Source organism: Bemisia tabaci, chromosome 2 (assembly GCF_918797505.1).
Source record: "Bemisia tabaci chromosome 2, PGI_BMITA_v3".
In the NCBI taxonomy this organism is placed as follows: Eukaryota; Metazoa; Arthropoda; class Insecta; order Hemiptera; family Aleyrodidae; genus Bemisia; species Bemisia tabaci.
In genome coordinates this window covers 15928760-15945599 of record NC_092794.1, presented here as the reverse complement: position 1 = coordinate 15945599, position 16840 = coordinate 15928760, and the positions used below count along the sequence as shown (strand labels likewise).

The 16840-nt window shown below is 41.8% G+C and overlaps 1 protein-coding gene across 12 annotated transcripts in view; it reads left to right on the top strand.

Moving 5' to 3' along the window:
* The window catches only part of mmd (disintegrin and metalloproteinase domain-containing protein mind-meld), a 292368-nt gene that overhangs the window by 196670 nt on the left and 78858 nt on the right, over positions 1 to 16840 (top strand). For all 12 annotated transcript variants that reach the window (XM_072296762.1, XM_072296759.1, XM_072296764.1 and 9 more), the window contains exons 8-9: positions 8871 to 8940; positions 11535 to 11681. In XM_072296762.1, coding sequence (XP_072152863.1) covers positions 8871 to 8940; positions 11535 to 11681 — 217 coding nt within the window. The remainder of the gene's footprint in view (positions 1 to 8870; positions 8941 to 11534; positions 11682 to 16840) is intronic.

The following is a 16840-nucleotide window of genomic DNA, read 5'->3' as shown; positions in this document are numbered from 1 at the left end:
TGCGTATTGTGAAGTCGTGACACATTTCCTGAAATAAAAACTAGGGGGGAAAAATGTCTCTACTCATTAAACTTGATTTCAAAAGCAGAACAGTGGGGCGGAGACGGTACATAGATGGCATTACCTAATTTCAAACAAAAAATTACGGCGACTGCGCGTGGAGATGTGAAATCGGGCTAACTCATCTGTCCATCTGTATGTCAAATTATGTTTTTGCCGTAGTATCTGTTTCGAAGCAGGGCACTCAAAAACGCGCGAAGTTTTTACTCAGATCGTGAAGATAGAAGTCAATTCCAGACTCTCACGATGTGCTTATTGGAGTTTTATGCCACTTTTAACAAAGAGCAGCTCTCCTTTTCGCCGTGGCAAAAGTTTGCAACGCGCCAATTTAGCGAGCGAGGACAGTTACACTCATTGCTAAGACTTGGAGCGCATAGACGCTGTGTGTGTAGATCGCCTTCATTTACATAGAATACTACACGAGTACGTCAGAGCATGTTTAGTTGCTCATTGCCCCTTCCGTTCTGCTCTTCTTCAAAAACCTCCTCCATTAGGTGTACCCCATCAGATTGTGAAGTTAGGAACGGATTTCATGTTTATCCAAATGTGCTCATCGTGATTTTTGAACCGCTTTCCTAACAAAGCAATTATTATTTTCGCCTCAGCGAAAGTTTGCAACAGACTCGTGTAAATATATTCAAATCCCATTAGGTCCGACAAATTAACATTTTGCATATGTTACGTGCTTGATTGTTCTCTTTAATTGCACCAGTCTCCCAAAAAAGGGAAAATAAACAGAGGACCGAAGAAAATGCAACACAACCAATCGTTCAAACATATGACTAAGATACACCGCGTGACTGCCCGCTGCACGCACTTCAGGGAATTGAAAATGGTATACCTATACTGCCGTGCTAAGGAAGAACACCGTATGAGCCTTCAGACGTTGCCAAGTTTCCTCAGATAAAAACCGAGTTTACTGGAAAAATTGCGGATATTACTTTCCAAAACTTTCAGACAATTTTGTACGCAATTTGAACTAAAATATCTGAAAAGTTCAAGGAAAAATATGCATGAATGTTGTCAAAAATACATGTTTTATCAAGGGAAATTTGGCAACTCTCGAATGTTCATACGGCGTTCTTCCTTAGCACGGCAGTATAAAGATAGGTACCCTTTTTACCTCGATTTATCTCCGTGCAGCTCTCTTATTCAAATTCTGGATTCATCGGCCTGCCTCGTCCCCGTGCTTTTATTTTTTTCAATATGTAGATAAACGCTTTTACATGCGTATCCATGTTTTTGTTTTTCGTTTCGCCTCGTTCTACCTCCCCCGCCCCGGCCGGGGGTTTCGCCCCCGCTCGCGCACGGTCGTTTTGTTTTCTTTGTTGAAAAATGTAAAAAGCCTGAATAAATCCGCTCAAAGCTCCTCCTTTTCCTCGTCGTCCATTCACGCGGCCGCCGGCGCCGATTCGACAAAATGTCAAAATTGTGGAACTCCCTCGCACAGAGGCGTGGGCCGCACAATGGATCGAGCCAATTAGAGGGGTTGGACATGAAGTTTTTTACTGAAACTTCAAAGTTTGATGTTTCTCTCGTTACATTCTAACCTTAAAGCGGTGCCAACCAAAAAAAATTTCTTGAGGAAACCGATGAAACCACATTTAGAATCTCCAAGTTTTGGATAAACGGAATTATAAGCGTTTATAAAGTTTTCAAATTTTGTCCGACCTCTCTTATTGACTCGGTCCATTGTGCATGGATTGTGCGGGCTGTGCATGGAATCCGGATAGCATTTACGTCCTTATCCAAGCAAAGCGTAAGTTTCCTCGAGGAGGACCGCAGTATCTATCCTCATATCTTCTCGCACTGGGTTTAATTTCTTATCCAGTTTCTGAAACTTTTTAATTTTCCAGGTAACTCACACGCATCAATCGACAACAATCGGGGATCGAAAAATTAGAATTAGGGAGCGAATTTCTCACAGAATATATGCATTAAGACTAGTTTTACTTGAAAGCATTTATGTATCCTCCAACTACTGCACTCATGCGCCTCGTCATAAAAGCCTCTCAATTGAAGTCATGAGAAAATTACACAGGAGTAAAACTTTTGTGTCAGCGAGCGGTTTAATCGGACGAATCCTACATATTTCCTGAATTTATCACTAATCCACTAGGAAACTTTCAGAATTTTGACAAAGCAACCATACGCACTTCGTACTATCATCGGCAAGCCTACGTGGTTATGACTTTGACAAGTAGCAAGCAAAACCTAAAGCTATAGAACTCGGCAGAAAAACGTGTCAGTTTGCAAGGCCCTGCACGAGATACTGCTGTCTCGCGTGATGATATGGATATACTGTTTTCGTGTTGTACAATTATTCGGGTTTTGCGCACATACTGTGCTCTGTCAATTATCGTCTTTGCGAAACACGGATTTAATTGATTCAGCGCGATCATTTTCAGTTCATTTAGATAAAATAAGTCGACTTTCCAAGAAAAGTTGGAGAGTTTCACCGTTACTGCTCACTGGGGGAAAAAAACACATTGGATCTAGAGTCCAGACTCTTGGAAACATTGACAAGAAAAAATACTCTTGGTTCAATCGGATTTTTGCTTGAATCAAAACGAAATCCGCTTAGATTAAGAGGCTTGGTTCTTGATTTAAGCTAGATTCTGATTGAATCAAGAGTACTTTTTCTTGTCGATGTTTTTAAGAGTCTGGACTCTAGATCCAATATGTTTTTTTCCCCGTGCTCCTTTAGGTTTTACGGCAAAACTCGGTTATAATTTTACGCCCCGTTCCTAAAACTTGCTAATTTTTCCGGCAACTTACGCAACAATCGCGAGGTTTTTAGGCCGCCCTATTTTTAACGGGTCTCCCCCGGTCCCTGCTCGTCCTGACGCGGGGTTAAGAGACGCATGAGGATGATTAATAGATTAAAGGCGTTTTCATTTTAACCGCCCGGATATTTTTTTCTGTTTCTCTTTCATATCACACACGTTTACGCGGAAAGATGAATGGGTTCCGCGGGAGTGAACGGTCACGGAGAGCACTCTTCCCGCGTCCCAACGCGAGGAACTCGGGAAAGGAACATCGCAGTGAATAATCGGCAGGGAACGCCGGATTGGGACCGCGGTGGCGCACATGTTCAAGGCTCTGCCGTCTTACCCGAGGGAGGAGTGATTCCAGGAATGAAGTTTCCGTAAAAAGTGGACGTAAAGTTGATCGAATTGGACGTATTTCTGTCAAACGGAACTATGTGCATCATAACATGAGTCCTGTGACGCGTATATTCTTATGGGTGTTAGGGCTCATGTCTTAATGCACATAGTTCCATTTGACAGAAATACGTCCAATTGAAAGTTTTACCAATCACGTCCTCCAGTTTTCCGTGAAATTGCTGATGATTCATCCTGTAGATTCTTAGAAATTGTGATCGGCTCTCGTCTGACAGACTCCGGTCGTATTTCTGACATGTGTTGGATGAAGACGCATCAGATATGGAAGGAAAAAAAGAGCAACAGCAGAGGAAGAAGAAGGAAAGAAAAGAAAAATAAGTTTCTCTCAAAATTTGCTCTCAAAGCGTCTGTAAAATGTGCAACGCGTCGTACTACAGCCCGAACGCCTTCAATCTTTCAGTAAGCAACACGGACATCCGCAAAAACACGAATATTTGTATCCAAGAGTTAGAATCTATTTCACGGTTCTACTAATATTCGAGATGATGGTTCATTCAAAGGCAACTGGGTCGATTTTCTGAACTTTATTTTTGAACTTAGTACTCTGTTCGGTAAGTCGGTACAGCGATGGCAGAACCTTGTAGGACGAACGGAGTCGGATAGAACTAATAGGTCGCATCGTGGAAGCGCAAAGGTGAGTAGAACCCGGCACGACGCACAGTGGATCGAGTCAATAGGAGAGGTCGGACAAAATTCGGAAACTTTAAATGCTTATAACTCTGTTTATACAAAATTTTGAGGTTCCAAAAGTGTAGCCATTGGTTTCCTCGTGAAATTTTCTTTGAAAAGCACCCCTCGAAATTTAAAATGTGACGGAATGAACATCCAAATTCGCAATTTCAGTCGAAAATTTCATGTCCGACCATGTCAGGGAAATTTAAAAAGTCAGGGAAAACCTAGAAATGTCAGGGAAAATAACAAAAATGTCAGGAAAAAAGTCACCTTTCTTTCCTTTCTTGAATGGGTTTGACGTTTCGAACACCAAATTTTACCTAATAACTATGTATTTCAAATTATGTATTTTTAAGCATCTGGCATATCTTTAATTGTCGGGGAATTGTACCAAAACGTGACAGAGAAATCAGGGAGATGTCAGGATTTTTATTTGCTAAATGCTGTGGCAATCCTGCCAACGGAGATGGTGAGGAATTTGCGATTTGACTTTTGATTCTTATGTAAAAGTTTGTGAGAAACACGATGGTGTCACTGGTTTTCTCTGAAATCAACTCCTAAGCTCAAAAAAAGCTCCTAAGTTGAGGCCAAAATGGAGGGGATATCCCACGCTATCCTGAGAGTCCACCTCTACATCAAGACAAACTCTCCATGCAAAGATAGGGAGCAATTACATTTGCAGGGTTGCCGTGTTTTCAGTTTTAGAGTCCCCAAATGAAGTGGCAACTCTGCTAATGTATTTGCTCCCTATGTTCGCATGGAGAGTTTGTCTCGATGTAGAGGTGGACTCTCAGGATAGCGTAGGATATCCCCTCCATTTCGGCCTCAACTTGAGAGCTTTTTTTGAGCTTGGGAGTGGATTTCTTTTTGTTGAACTTTTACATAAGAGTCAATGGTCAAATCGCAAATTCCTCACACATGCAACATCTCCATGAATAGCTGGTTCCGTATGTCTATATCTACAGTTTCCTTGATTTTTGTTTGCACCCACTGATAAAATAAACGCATGTCTAATTCACTCTTAAAAACATCGCACGACAGAAAATACTCTTGATTCAATCAGATTTAAGCTTAAATCAAGAACGAGCCTCTTAATTTGAGCGGATATCCTGTTGATTTAAGCTTAATCTGATTGATCAGAGTCCATTTTCTTGTCAATGTTTTCAAGAGTCTGGACTCTAGATCCAATGTGTTTTTTTCCAGTGCCGCTTGTGGAAGTTGCGCACTGTGCGACGGCGCGGCGGCGGCGGGACGGAATGAATAAAACAGAGGATAAATGTTCGTTTAATGCGTGCGCGCTGCCCGGGGAAAAATGTAAACGAAAGTAACGCGCCGCGCCTCGCCCGCGTCTAGCACACATATCATCCGAAAAACACGCGCGGTTAAAACCGAGATACACATTACATTTTTCCCGGCACGGAATTCACACCGGTGAGAAATAGCGGGCGTCAGCCTCCCCTCCGTTCCTCCGAGTGGAGATCTTCATCCATGTTGGGCCCTCCACCAGCCACCGAGCCCCGAGCTCGCACCGGGGAAATCACCTGCCAGCCGGGCAAATCTTCGTCGAGTTTAAGGGATGTCTGAGCCAGTCCCCCGTTTTCCGGAAGTAGTGCCGAATTTCAGAACTTTTGAGATTTTCCTGGATATTTCTCGGAACTTTTACAATTTCCCTTAATGTTCTGGATCTTTTGCGTTATCCGGAACTTTCTCGGGACTTTTAAAAAATTCTAAAAATAATCCTGGAATTTTTGACGGTCATAAGCTCGAGAAGTTGGAACAAAAAAGTTTCGATCCCGGAACTTTTGACGGACCTGATGGGAGCACTTATCTGAGCCTGCCTCGCGTTACGCGTTACGCTGCGTAACGGAGGGAGAGGATTCTTCAGGGCTACGTTGCGGAGGGAGAAAGGGCGTCTCCTACTAGAATAGAGAGGCCGTACTTAATCGGTTTTATGACGTTAAACTAGTGGAGTAGTTGCCTTGTTAACCAATGAGAGTGGCTCTCGATTGGCCAAAGCTGCATCGAGCGGTTCGGTTCAATTTTACTGTTAGTGGAGTGACAATTTTCGGTACTTAGCTTTCATTTCCTCGATTATCGGACAATGGCACTCATGGACAAGGGGGCCGTCCAAAAATTATGTGACGCTAAATTTGCGGTTTTTTGACAGCCCCCCTCCCCAACTCCTGTAACGATCCGTAATGCTGTGCTAGACCCCCTCCTAAAAATTACGTAACGCTGCCCCCCCCCCTTCATTACGATAAAAAATAATATAAATATCACTTTATATTTACTGAACGGATTTGCGTTTCTATTTTTTGAGGAAAAGTGAAAGTATTGCAGAGAATATTCTTGAGATTCGTTGTGTCGGATTTCACTGCTTGTTTTCTCATTACTGTTGGTCCATGACAACCACCCGTCTAAACCATTCGATTCGCTTCAATTTCTCTCTGTCTATCGCTTTGTTTATCAATTGCAACGATCAACCCGCAGGGCTGTGTTACGTCAAATTCACCTCTGAATGTTTCGATCAATAATTAATAACGCAATTAAATATCACACTTGGAAACACTGCAATCGATGTACGCGTTTTTCAACTTTTACTAGCGACAGGATTTTTGAACTTTGATTAGAGTAGGAAAAAAAAGAGAAACGCACTCAACCATGCTGCTTCTTCCCCCCCCCCATTCATTTGGCTTCAAACGCTCCGAGGTACAGCGCGAAGGCATAGTCGGCTTTTAAGTTAATGGTTTTTTTAAACACCGATGTTTGGTCTTTCAAATTGTCCGCATCGGTGTGTGCTTGGCAGAGAAAAAAAAAACGCGTTCCTCTTTGGTTTCAATCGGCCAGCGTTGTGCGAAAGAAATCACCGCACTTTTTCGATGGAGTCTCGGAAATAGTGCACTCCTGCGATATGGAGGTTCCACGCCGGAATGTAAATTGGTTCCTTTGGGCCAACGCTGTCCAATTTGGGGTCAGCAAAGCGGAGAGAGAGAAGAGGATGAAAAACGAAAGAGATGAAAGCACCCAGTGCCGTGCATGCGTTCACCTCGCACGATCCACATGCTCAGGGCATGTTCCTTTGCTCGCGAGCTAGTTGACAGATGAAAGAAATATACCGAACCGAAAGTTTCTCAGACGTATTCCTCTTAATAAATTGCATCCGAGACTTTTCCTCTCGCGAAAACTGCGGTATTTCAAGTCCTTCTCAAATTTTGTCGAGTTTAGCCGCGGGAATCATGGTTGCCAGGTGGAGCGATAAAATAGGGATATTTTATACGGGTTAATTTAGTGAAGTCCTGACTTTTTAGCATTATCTGGCAACTATGGCGGGAATTCCGACCGAGAGTCGTGATTCAATGCATTATTTTCGGATTTATTTTCTCTCGTCTATCTCGGGCAAGTTCTACTGGACTGAAAATACGGGGAACCCTCGCACGGTCCCCGGATTTGCATAAATCGGCCTGTCTTGCGTAAAATTCGGCCAAGAACATATCAGGGTTAATAGCCACTAGTTAGGTCGAAAATCCACCGTATCACCCGCCGCACAAAAAGCCCTTTGAAACCGCACCAGCGGATTAAGGCGAAACTTCGAGAGCATCCCTCTCTGTAACTAGTCGCTTAATCCTGGTCGGACGGGATAGGTTCTTACGACTCCTATCATACACGTGAGATGAGGACGGATTAAGAATCGGACAAACGAGAATGAGAGGAAGAAGACGAGGGAAAGAAAATTACAGGAGGAATCAGAGGAGGAAGGAAAATGTGAAGAAGAATAATAAAAAGAAGCAGAAGAATAAAAAGACAACAGAATTAAAAGGAAAGAAGAATACCGGGGGAGAAGAAAAATGAAGGAAGAGGAGGAAGGAAAAAGAGTGCAAGAAAAGAGCGAAGGTGAAAAATGGAAGAGAAGAAAGGATAGGAATGATACGAAAAAATAATGAGAAATGAAGGAACGGATGAAGACTAACAAGAGGGGAAACGAGAAAAAGAGCAAAATAAGAAGAGTAAGGGAAAAGAGGGAAACTAATAATCAGAAGAAAAAGCAGTAAGAAAAGAGAAAGGAGAAAAGGAAAAAGAGGAGGGATAGTGAAACGAAAGAGATCAAAAAAAAAAAAAAAAAAAAATAGAATTTTGAGGAGAGGAAAGAGGAGGTAAGGAATTTGGAGGGGAAAAAGAGGGAAAGTTAGGAGAAGAGAGGAGTAGGAAATGAGAATGTAGGAGAATTTCTTTTTCTCTCTCTCGTTTTCTTCCTGCTCGCTTGCTTTTAGTCCCTCGCATTCTGCCTCTTCCTCTCCTTTTCTTCTTCTATTTCTTCCACATCTTTAGGCCTATCAGAGCAAGGACGTAATATATGCCGAAGCATAGCTAAATACATGCGGGCAGTGCGTGGAGTTTTCCTTGAAACTATACTTATCCAACTTTGTTGAATGCAGTTGGAAGATCTCCATTCAAACGAAGTCATGACTCAGTGCATCTCGTCCGGATTTATTTCCTATCCCAGCACGACCTCTTTGAACTCTGCTAAAACCTCAGAGCCATTGGGAAGGGCATTCATTGGATTTATATTTGAAGACAGGAATGAACTTGAAAGCTTGAAAAAGCCAATAAAGTTTAGCAAGCATTATTGGATTAACGTGAAGCTTCGGAAGAACTCATTTCTGCTCTGGATAAGTTATGCTGGTCGCGTTTAGTGAGCAAAAAGGTAGCGAACGCGCGGCTATCTAATAGAAATCATCAGTTACTCATCACAATTGGACGTATTTCTGCCAAACAGAACTATGTGCATTATGACGTAAGCCCTGCTCTGCATATATTCTTAAGGGTCTCGGGGCTCATGTCTTAATGCACATAGATCCGTTTGGCAGACATACGTCCAATTGAGGTTCATACTGAGGTCTAAGGAAAATTAATTTGGTAATTATTTTATGTTGTTTTTTTCCTTTTCTGTTTCAGGCAATTACTAGCACCTAATCTGATGCAAAAGCACTTTTTGCCGAAAGGCGCTGAGCAAGTCTCTAAGCAGGTAAGAAAGACAAATTAATGAAAGCTTTTTTACTGTAGTTCACCCGATAAGTTGGTAACTTTAATACAAAACTTCAGAATTTTTAAGGTACCTACTTTAGTCGACCAATCGTGCTCTAATTATATGCATTACAGCTGAACCCTGAATTGCATACCAAACTTAATTTGTCGATCGTGCTTCAGGCGGATCGTGAAATTGTCAAAATGTTGTCTTTTTCCGAGGCGAATGTGCGAAGTGCGCAATGACGATTTGGACGTATGTGGAAACAAATGAGATTGAAAGTGAGGTAAATAAATTCGCCCAAATGAGGAAAATGGTTTCTTACCAAGGCGCAGCTGTGTAAGTTATGGAAGGTTTATACGTTGCAGTGTTTTAGGATGAATTGTGGATTAATAAGATGTTTCAGCAAACCACATCGTTGAAAAATTGTATCTAATCACGGAACTTGTACCACGTACCGCTGATTATCACATTTAGTGTCACTTCAATTTTAAAATTTAGAAGTCATCCTGAAATACTTTAGTTGTAAGCAATACTCTATAATTTAAGGGTGGCCTCCAGGAAGAAAAATCTCATTATCTCTTTCATCAGCAACTAAAACTTCTCGAAGTTTAATAACTTTGATTTATTTTCGACTTGATTGGAAAAAAATAGATCCTTAGAGTCGTTGAAAAATCCTCAAAAACAATGGGAAAAAAAAACACATTGGATCTAGAGTTCAGACTCTTAAAAACATCGACAAGAAAGAATCCTCTTGATTCAATCAGATTTAAGCTTAAATCAAGAACTAAGCCTCTTGATTTGAGCGGATTTCCTTTTGATTTAAGCTTAAATCTGATTGAATCAAGAGTCCTTTTTCTTGTCAATGTTTTCAAGCGTCTGGACTCTAGATCCAATGTGTTTTTTTTTCCAGTGAATGATCTGAAAGTTACAGAGAATATGTTCGGATTCGCGAAAATAAATGCAGTTGATCAGTGCTGGTAAAGAATGTTTCTTTTTGAGTTACGATTCAACAATTTCTTAGAAGAGATTCGCTTAAAAAAAGAGCCGAAAACTGCTTTCTTCGACAAGAATAAAACCAGAGATGCGAATAAAATTTAGAGAATGTAAAAATCAAAGCCAAGAACGTGAACATAGGAAAATGCAGAAAATGTTCATGCTTATGTGGGGCCGTCTGTGTAATGGAGTGAAGCACTCCTTTTATCAGCACTCGGACGATAATATTTTTACGACTCCAGCTATTTTCTCTCCGAGAAAGTTTTATATTTTTTCTTGAATTATGCTCTCTAACTCAATGATCGCGGGTTAGATACATATCGACCCATAATCCTCTCTAAAATCCCCAGCTGTATCTTTACGAATACACTTGGATAGGGAGTTTTAGGAGCATCATACATTAGTGGTCTCACCAGATCATCGTAATAAAGAAAGGAATTCTAAAGGAATTGAAATGTTTGATTGTCCAAGTGAATTTTATTTTTGAAATTCTTCGTTTCAACATGCATCTCTTACTTAGATTTCCTTTATACTGAGAGTAAAGACAATACGAATCCATTTCTGATTGGTTCCCGTACTTTAGGCCTTCACAGTGTCACAAACGGGAGTAAAAATTTTATTTTTACCAATCGCAAAGATTATAAACTGCAATGGGTCGAGGAATGGAGATGTTGCCTGTGTGAGGAATTTGCGAACTGACTGTTAATTCTCACGTAAAAGTTCGCGAGAAACACGATGGTGCCACTGGTTTTCTTTGAAATCAACTCTCAAGCTCAGAGAAAGCTCTCAAGTTGAGGCCAAAATGGAGGGGATGTCCCACGCTATCCTGAGAGTCCACCTCTACATCGAGACAAACTCTCCATGCAAACATAGGGGACAAATATATTGACAGGGCTGCCACTTTATTTGGGGACTCTAAAACTGAAAACACGGCAACCCTGCTTATGTATTCGCTCCCTATCTTTGCATGGAGAGTTTGTCTTGATGGAGTCGTGGACTCTCAGGATAGCGTGGGATATTCCCTCCATTTTGGCCTAAGCTTTTTTTGAGCTTCGGAGATGATTTCAGAAAAAACCAGTGGCACCATCGTGTTTCTCGCAAACTTTAACGTAAGAATCAATGGTCAAATCGCAAATCCCTCAAACATGCAACATCTCCATCGGGTGTACGGCAAGGAACTGAAATGAGATTGGGAACGGAGATAGGAATTCAAGAATGAGTTGATCAAAGTTTACAAAAAACGTCCGATTTTTGTGTTCTTCATTCCTGTTTGTTACGCTGGAAAAAAACACATTGGATCTAGAGTCCAGACTCTTAAAAACATTGACAAGAAAAAATACTCTTGATTCAATCGGATTTTTGCTTGAATAAAAACGAAATCCGCTTATATTAAGAGGCTTGGTTCTTGATTTAAGCTAGATTCTGATTGAATCAAGAGTACTTTTTTCTTGTCAATGTTTCCAAGAGTCTGGACTCTAGATCCAATGTGTTCTTTTTTTCGAGTGTACATCCATAAGCCACGTTGTTGTCTCAACTCTCTCTAGAAAGGGACTCTTTTCTTACCGATAGTATAATTGGTGCGTTTGTTTGGGCTGCAGGAAATCGAGCACTGCTATTACCATGGGACTGTGAAGGACTACCCAGGGTCCAGCGCGGCTTTTCACACCTGCAACGGAGTCTCGGGAGTCATCCACGTCGGCAACGAGACTTTCGTCATCCACCCTTTTTACGGCGGCGATCTCTCGGTCAGTGTCCTTGTCCTCTTTATTTCTACTTTCTTTCTCGAAGAATGTTGTGAATCCTGTTCCTTTTATCAAATTTACTGATCTTTGGTGTGAGTGAATCGTTTGAAAATGCATCAAACAGTCTTATTCCTCTATCAAAGAAATTATTCTGACGCTAAGATCTGCGAGTTTGGCACGAAACTGGCGTTGCCATTTGTAGCCATAGCGAAGTCTGAGTGTTTAGACTGATTAGATTGTTTTATAAAAGAAATTCAAGCTTAGAGTACCTATATTGAAAGAGTATGACCACTGGGCCCCATGGAGAGGCTTAGAACACAAAAATGGCGGTGCTTTGTTTTGGTTTTTGTGGATTGGAGGGGGGTCATTGCCAACTTTTGACGGTTATCACCAACCGCACTTGCTGTCAACCTTACTACATCCAAGATAATTTTTCTCAAAAATTGCACACGATTAGCCTTAAAAATATGTAAAGAAGTCGCAATAGTGCATTTGGGTTAATTTCTTGTTACGATAAGCAAAGAAAACTACATTTTGAGTCATTTTGCATTACATTAATTTATGGCGTCCGCCATTTTTGGGTCCTAAGGGCTCCATTCAGCCTAAGATGGCTGAGCCAATCAGAAGTGGTAACACCAGTGGCCACACTCTCTCAATATAGGTACTCTAGTCAAGCTAGTTGTTCTGGAGTGAGATGGTCTCACTTTTGTGAGGTATCACTAGCTCGCTCTGTGAATTGGTTCATTTTTTTTAAAGATGAACGATGAAAATTTTACTTCTCTGTCAAATTAATCGTGCAAATGTAATGTGTTGGATTGGAACCATTGGAGGATACTTGTTATAACAGTATCGACTTCTTAACCTTTTAGAATACTCTTAATGAGGCAAAGAAAAATCATAACGAACAAGAACGTAGGAAATTCATAAACTGAGATACGTGGTTTAGTAGTTCTAACGTGGAATTATTGAAAAACCACCGAAGCCGAGGCATCGCAGGGCCTGAGCTACGCCTTGTTGGGCTGAATTTAAAGTCGAGCGTAACTGAGTGGTCCTGACCACCACTATATTTCATGTCTCATCTATATGTATAAAAATATTTAAAATATATCTCATAAATCTCCAGCAAACTGAAACCTAACTGGTCACTGAACGTGCCGGGGCTACCTAAACGCTTTGAGAGGACTGCGACAGCTTACGCGACTAAATAACTTTAGCTTTTTCACTATGCTCTGTGAATTCCACACAAAATATTTTTGACCAGTTTCCCTTGAAATATATTGCAAAAATGCTACTTTTACGTCCATAGATATTTATCGGAAAAATAATGGCCAATCCGAAATATACAACCTATAAAATATTCGTTAATAGATCAGCAAAACAACACAGGAAATGTGTCTTTCAATAATAATTTTTTCCAGTTTCACTACGCTCTTCAAAATTTCTTCCAAATTTTTCTTGTGCAGTTTTGTTGTTAGGCAAAACGTTTCTACGGGTCTGGGTCTTTCCTTGGAAATTTTAAAACCACCTAGTGCGACATAAAAAAAAACCCAAAAAATATTTTCACGTCATTCCATGCATTCATCGACTTATTTTTCTTAAAATCAAGCACTATGTCCTACGCACAGACAAGATAAGCCTCAGCACGTACGGATGTTGAAGACTTGGCTTTTTTTCTCTTTTTTAATCATATTGTCACCCTCCCTCACTCACCTCGGTAATGGCGTTGTGGATGCGTATACGAACGCAGAATGATGGATCATTTTCTGTCCCATCTCTTTTCCACGAAACTGCTCGTCCATCCGTCGTTCCACATTGTGGGGGCTCTGAACAAAGCTCGATGAGGAGTTTGAGAGAATGCCGTACGAAAGCACCAGTCGTGAGATTATTTTTAATGAAGGAAAGACATGAACATCGAATCGACTCGGGAGAGCTTTGGAATGCTTTCGCAATTAGTTGGTACGCTTATCGTTCCAAGAAACGCCAGTGGTGGTGGCTGGAAGTATGCTGTACAGACATGTTGTTAGTCTGCATCAACGTTATACTTACGAGTGCACGAAACCGTCATCTATACTTACGAGTATCCGAAACCGTTGTCAAATGTTGAACGGATAAAAATTCTCTCGGTGATATTCTCCCAGATTGTTTTGTTGCACCGTTGATTTTGATGTAACTGGATCGTCTACTGTGAGATGGCAATCTAGTGTCGTAAATCCGTTCTGCGAATCGTCAATTTGAGAAAAACGTAGCTAAATTCTGCCCGCTTTAATGAGAAACAATTTATTACAAACACTAAACTTAACATAAATGAGGGGCTCGGAAGACCGACGCGCTCAAGTTCCTATGAAACCCAAAGCGCCTTCAATAATTTGAATATGCAATATGGACATCCCAAAAGCACGAATAGTTGCTTCCTTGGGTTCGGCGTTCTTTTGGCATCTCACGGTGGCTGATGTAATGTATTATTAAGTGAATTCCCTTCCTCTGCTCCTGTTTATACTTGTCTTTTCTTATTCTTCTTCAACCTCCCCTTCTTTTTATTTTTCTTCCAAGTTACTACAAAGACAATATCCTATCCTTTGATGTGCAAGGACCGCTACAGTGTACATTATTTTAATGAACATTTCGACCGTCTCATTCAAGAGAACAAGGAACGTAACTTGATCAACATTGTCCTTTATACAATCGAGGGGCCTGGAGACCAAGGCGCGTGAGTGCAATTTTTGCTATTTCGAGAAAAATTCGAGAAAAAAACGTGTTTGAAGTTTCCATATGACATGGATCCGCATGGCGGAAAGAAAATTCAAACTGACTTTTTAATACCTAAAAATTGGAACTTGGGTGGAACTTGGAACTGGAACGGGATATGCATCCAGACTAGTTTTTCTCGAAATCATTAATATCTCAATTTTTTCAAAAACTTCACTTATAAGCCTTGTCCTCCAAGCCCCTCAAATTATAACCTCGAAATTTCGATCCGCTCTCAGGAATAACAGAGAGCGTTTAGCATCGAAATTTGGAAATCAATATTTTTGACCTAAAATCAGTTTTTCCACTGCCCTGAAAAATTCGAGCTCCCACTTTAAGCCACACCTCGTCTAACTCCACCACAGATATCCGGAGAACGAGGTAAACTCGAGAAATATCAATTTGCGGAGCTTTTACTTTCCGTTTTTTTTTTTCTCCACCCACACCGTTCGAACGCACAGAACAGCCTGTGAAGACACCTTCGTAACTACCGTTAAACCCCTTTCCCACCGCCGCCCCTCTTGCGGCCCTTTTTTTCCACGCGAAGATGCGGATAACCTAGATAACCCGTCGATACTCCGTCGCCGGCTCCACTCTACCAAAAAAGCTGCTCGATTAAAAGAGGGTAAAAAGAGCGCAGAGGGACGAAGGAGCGGAAAAAAACGCAAGGGAGATGAGGATGTAAAAACAGTCGAAGCGTGCGAGAACTTCAGGGGACCCGGGGGGGGGGGGGGGCGGAACCGGGGTTCGGAGCGGGTGACGTTTAAATTGCCTACGTGCTTACAATATATCGCAGATGTTACGGGCGTGTGTGCCGTTGGATTCCGCGCGCGGGGCCCCGGTCGGTCGGGCGAAAAAAGCGTCGCGGCGGAGCTATCTCTCGTCACCCGGCGCCCGGAAGAGCCGTTGATAGTCGTCCGAGACGCGAAAGTTGAAGGGTCCAGGTGCCCCGGCCGGGGGCCGGAGTGGGCGGGTCACGCACGTGACGTAACGTAGTCGCGTCACGCTCGGCCCGGACCCGGTGCTCGGTCGGAATTTGAATGTAATTAGGGTGGTCGCGGCACGGGTGTGTGCATTAAATGACGCTACTTCGGAACCACCCCTCCTCCCCCGCTCCCTTTCCCCCATCGACGTTTTTGGGTCGGAGACCCAACGGGGATGTTTAACCTGTCCTCGCTGGCTCTGCCCGCGTGTGTTACTTTCAAGGTGGTCACGCTTAGAGATGCTGTGGGAGCGTATGGAAACCTGATTGATAACGAAACCTGTTTTTTTTTGTTCGAATTGGAGGCCTCGTTTTAATTTTTCCCGGAGAAACTGGAAGTTTCACGCGCAGTTTCATATTGATTAGGCTATTCGGTATTAGGTATGTATCTTACTCGCTTCGTATGTATCTTCGATGGGCCATCTGAGGAACGGCCACCAATGCATCAATGGTGCAGTGTATTTATAGGCAATTAAAAGTATCAATAATCAATGATAACTGCGCACCATTCCAACACGGAAGAAAAGAAGGTGATAGGGGTTGTTGGGTAATATAGGCATTTTCAATTTATTGTGTAGGTGCTCCAATTAAGGTTACCAACCCAAATTCTGTTGTACGACCCCAACTTGAGCTGCGGCGTTACTACCAAAATTAATTTGAAATGTCCATATCATCCAGCGAATTGGGGTAATACTACAATTTTAGAGAATAAACCCTGACACTTTTTCCGAGAAAGATGCAGGTCAGAGTATCTATGTGGGAATAGTATTTCATTTACTGTGACGCTCTCTGGTCGCTTTATCATAAAACAAAGATATTAAATTAATAAAAAATCAAAACCTTTACCATCCCATTTGTGATAACTCGCATTCGCACGTATTTTAATCGTGTCCACCCAATTTATTTTGCTCGTTTTTCGCTGAATTACTCGAACTATTCTTGTTATTATGATAATTTGGTTAATTACATCAAAAAGTTGCGAAGTTAAGTAGTATGATAGGTTACTTGATTTCGGACCACCCTGCTTTTGGACCAGATTTTGACCCTTTCATAACCGGAAGGAGAGAGGGAAATTGCCACAGATTTAATTCGATTTTAAACTCGTTCGTTTTATTTTATGTCCCTTCCTCAGTATGAGTTCACCGATTCACCGACAAGGAGCTACGAAGCGAGTGCGGTGCGGGCGATCGATTATCGATATTTCCCCATTTGAAGCTATGGCGAAGAATCGATTATTAATGTGTTCGATGCAACACCCTGTTTATCGATCCTTTTCCATAGGTTTAAATGGTAGATCAATCGATTTATCGCAAACCAAGGGGGTGACTAGGGAACGCATACGACCCGGATCCAGGGAAAAATAAGGGAGGTGTCACTAATGACGCGTTTATTTGTTTTCGTGGCTTTTTCATTGCGTGCATCTCACAATTTACAG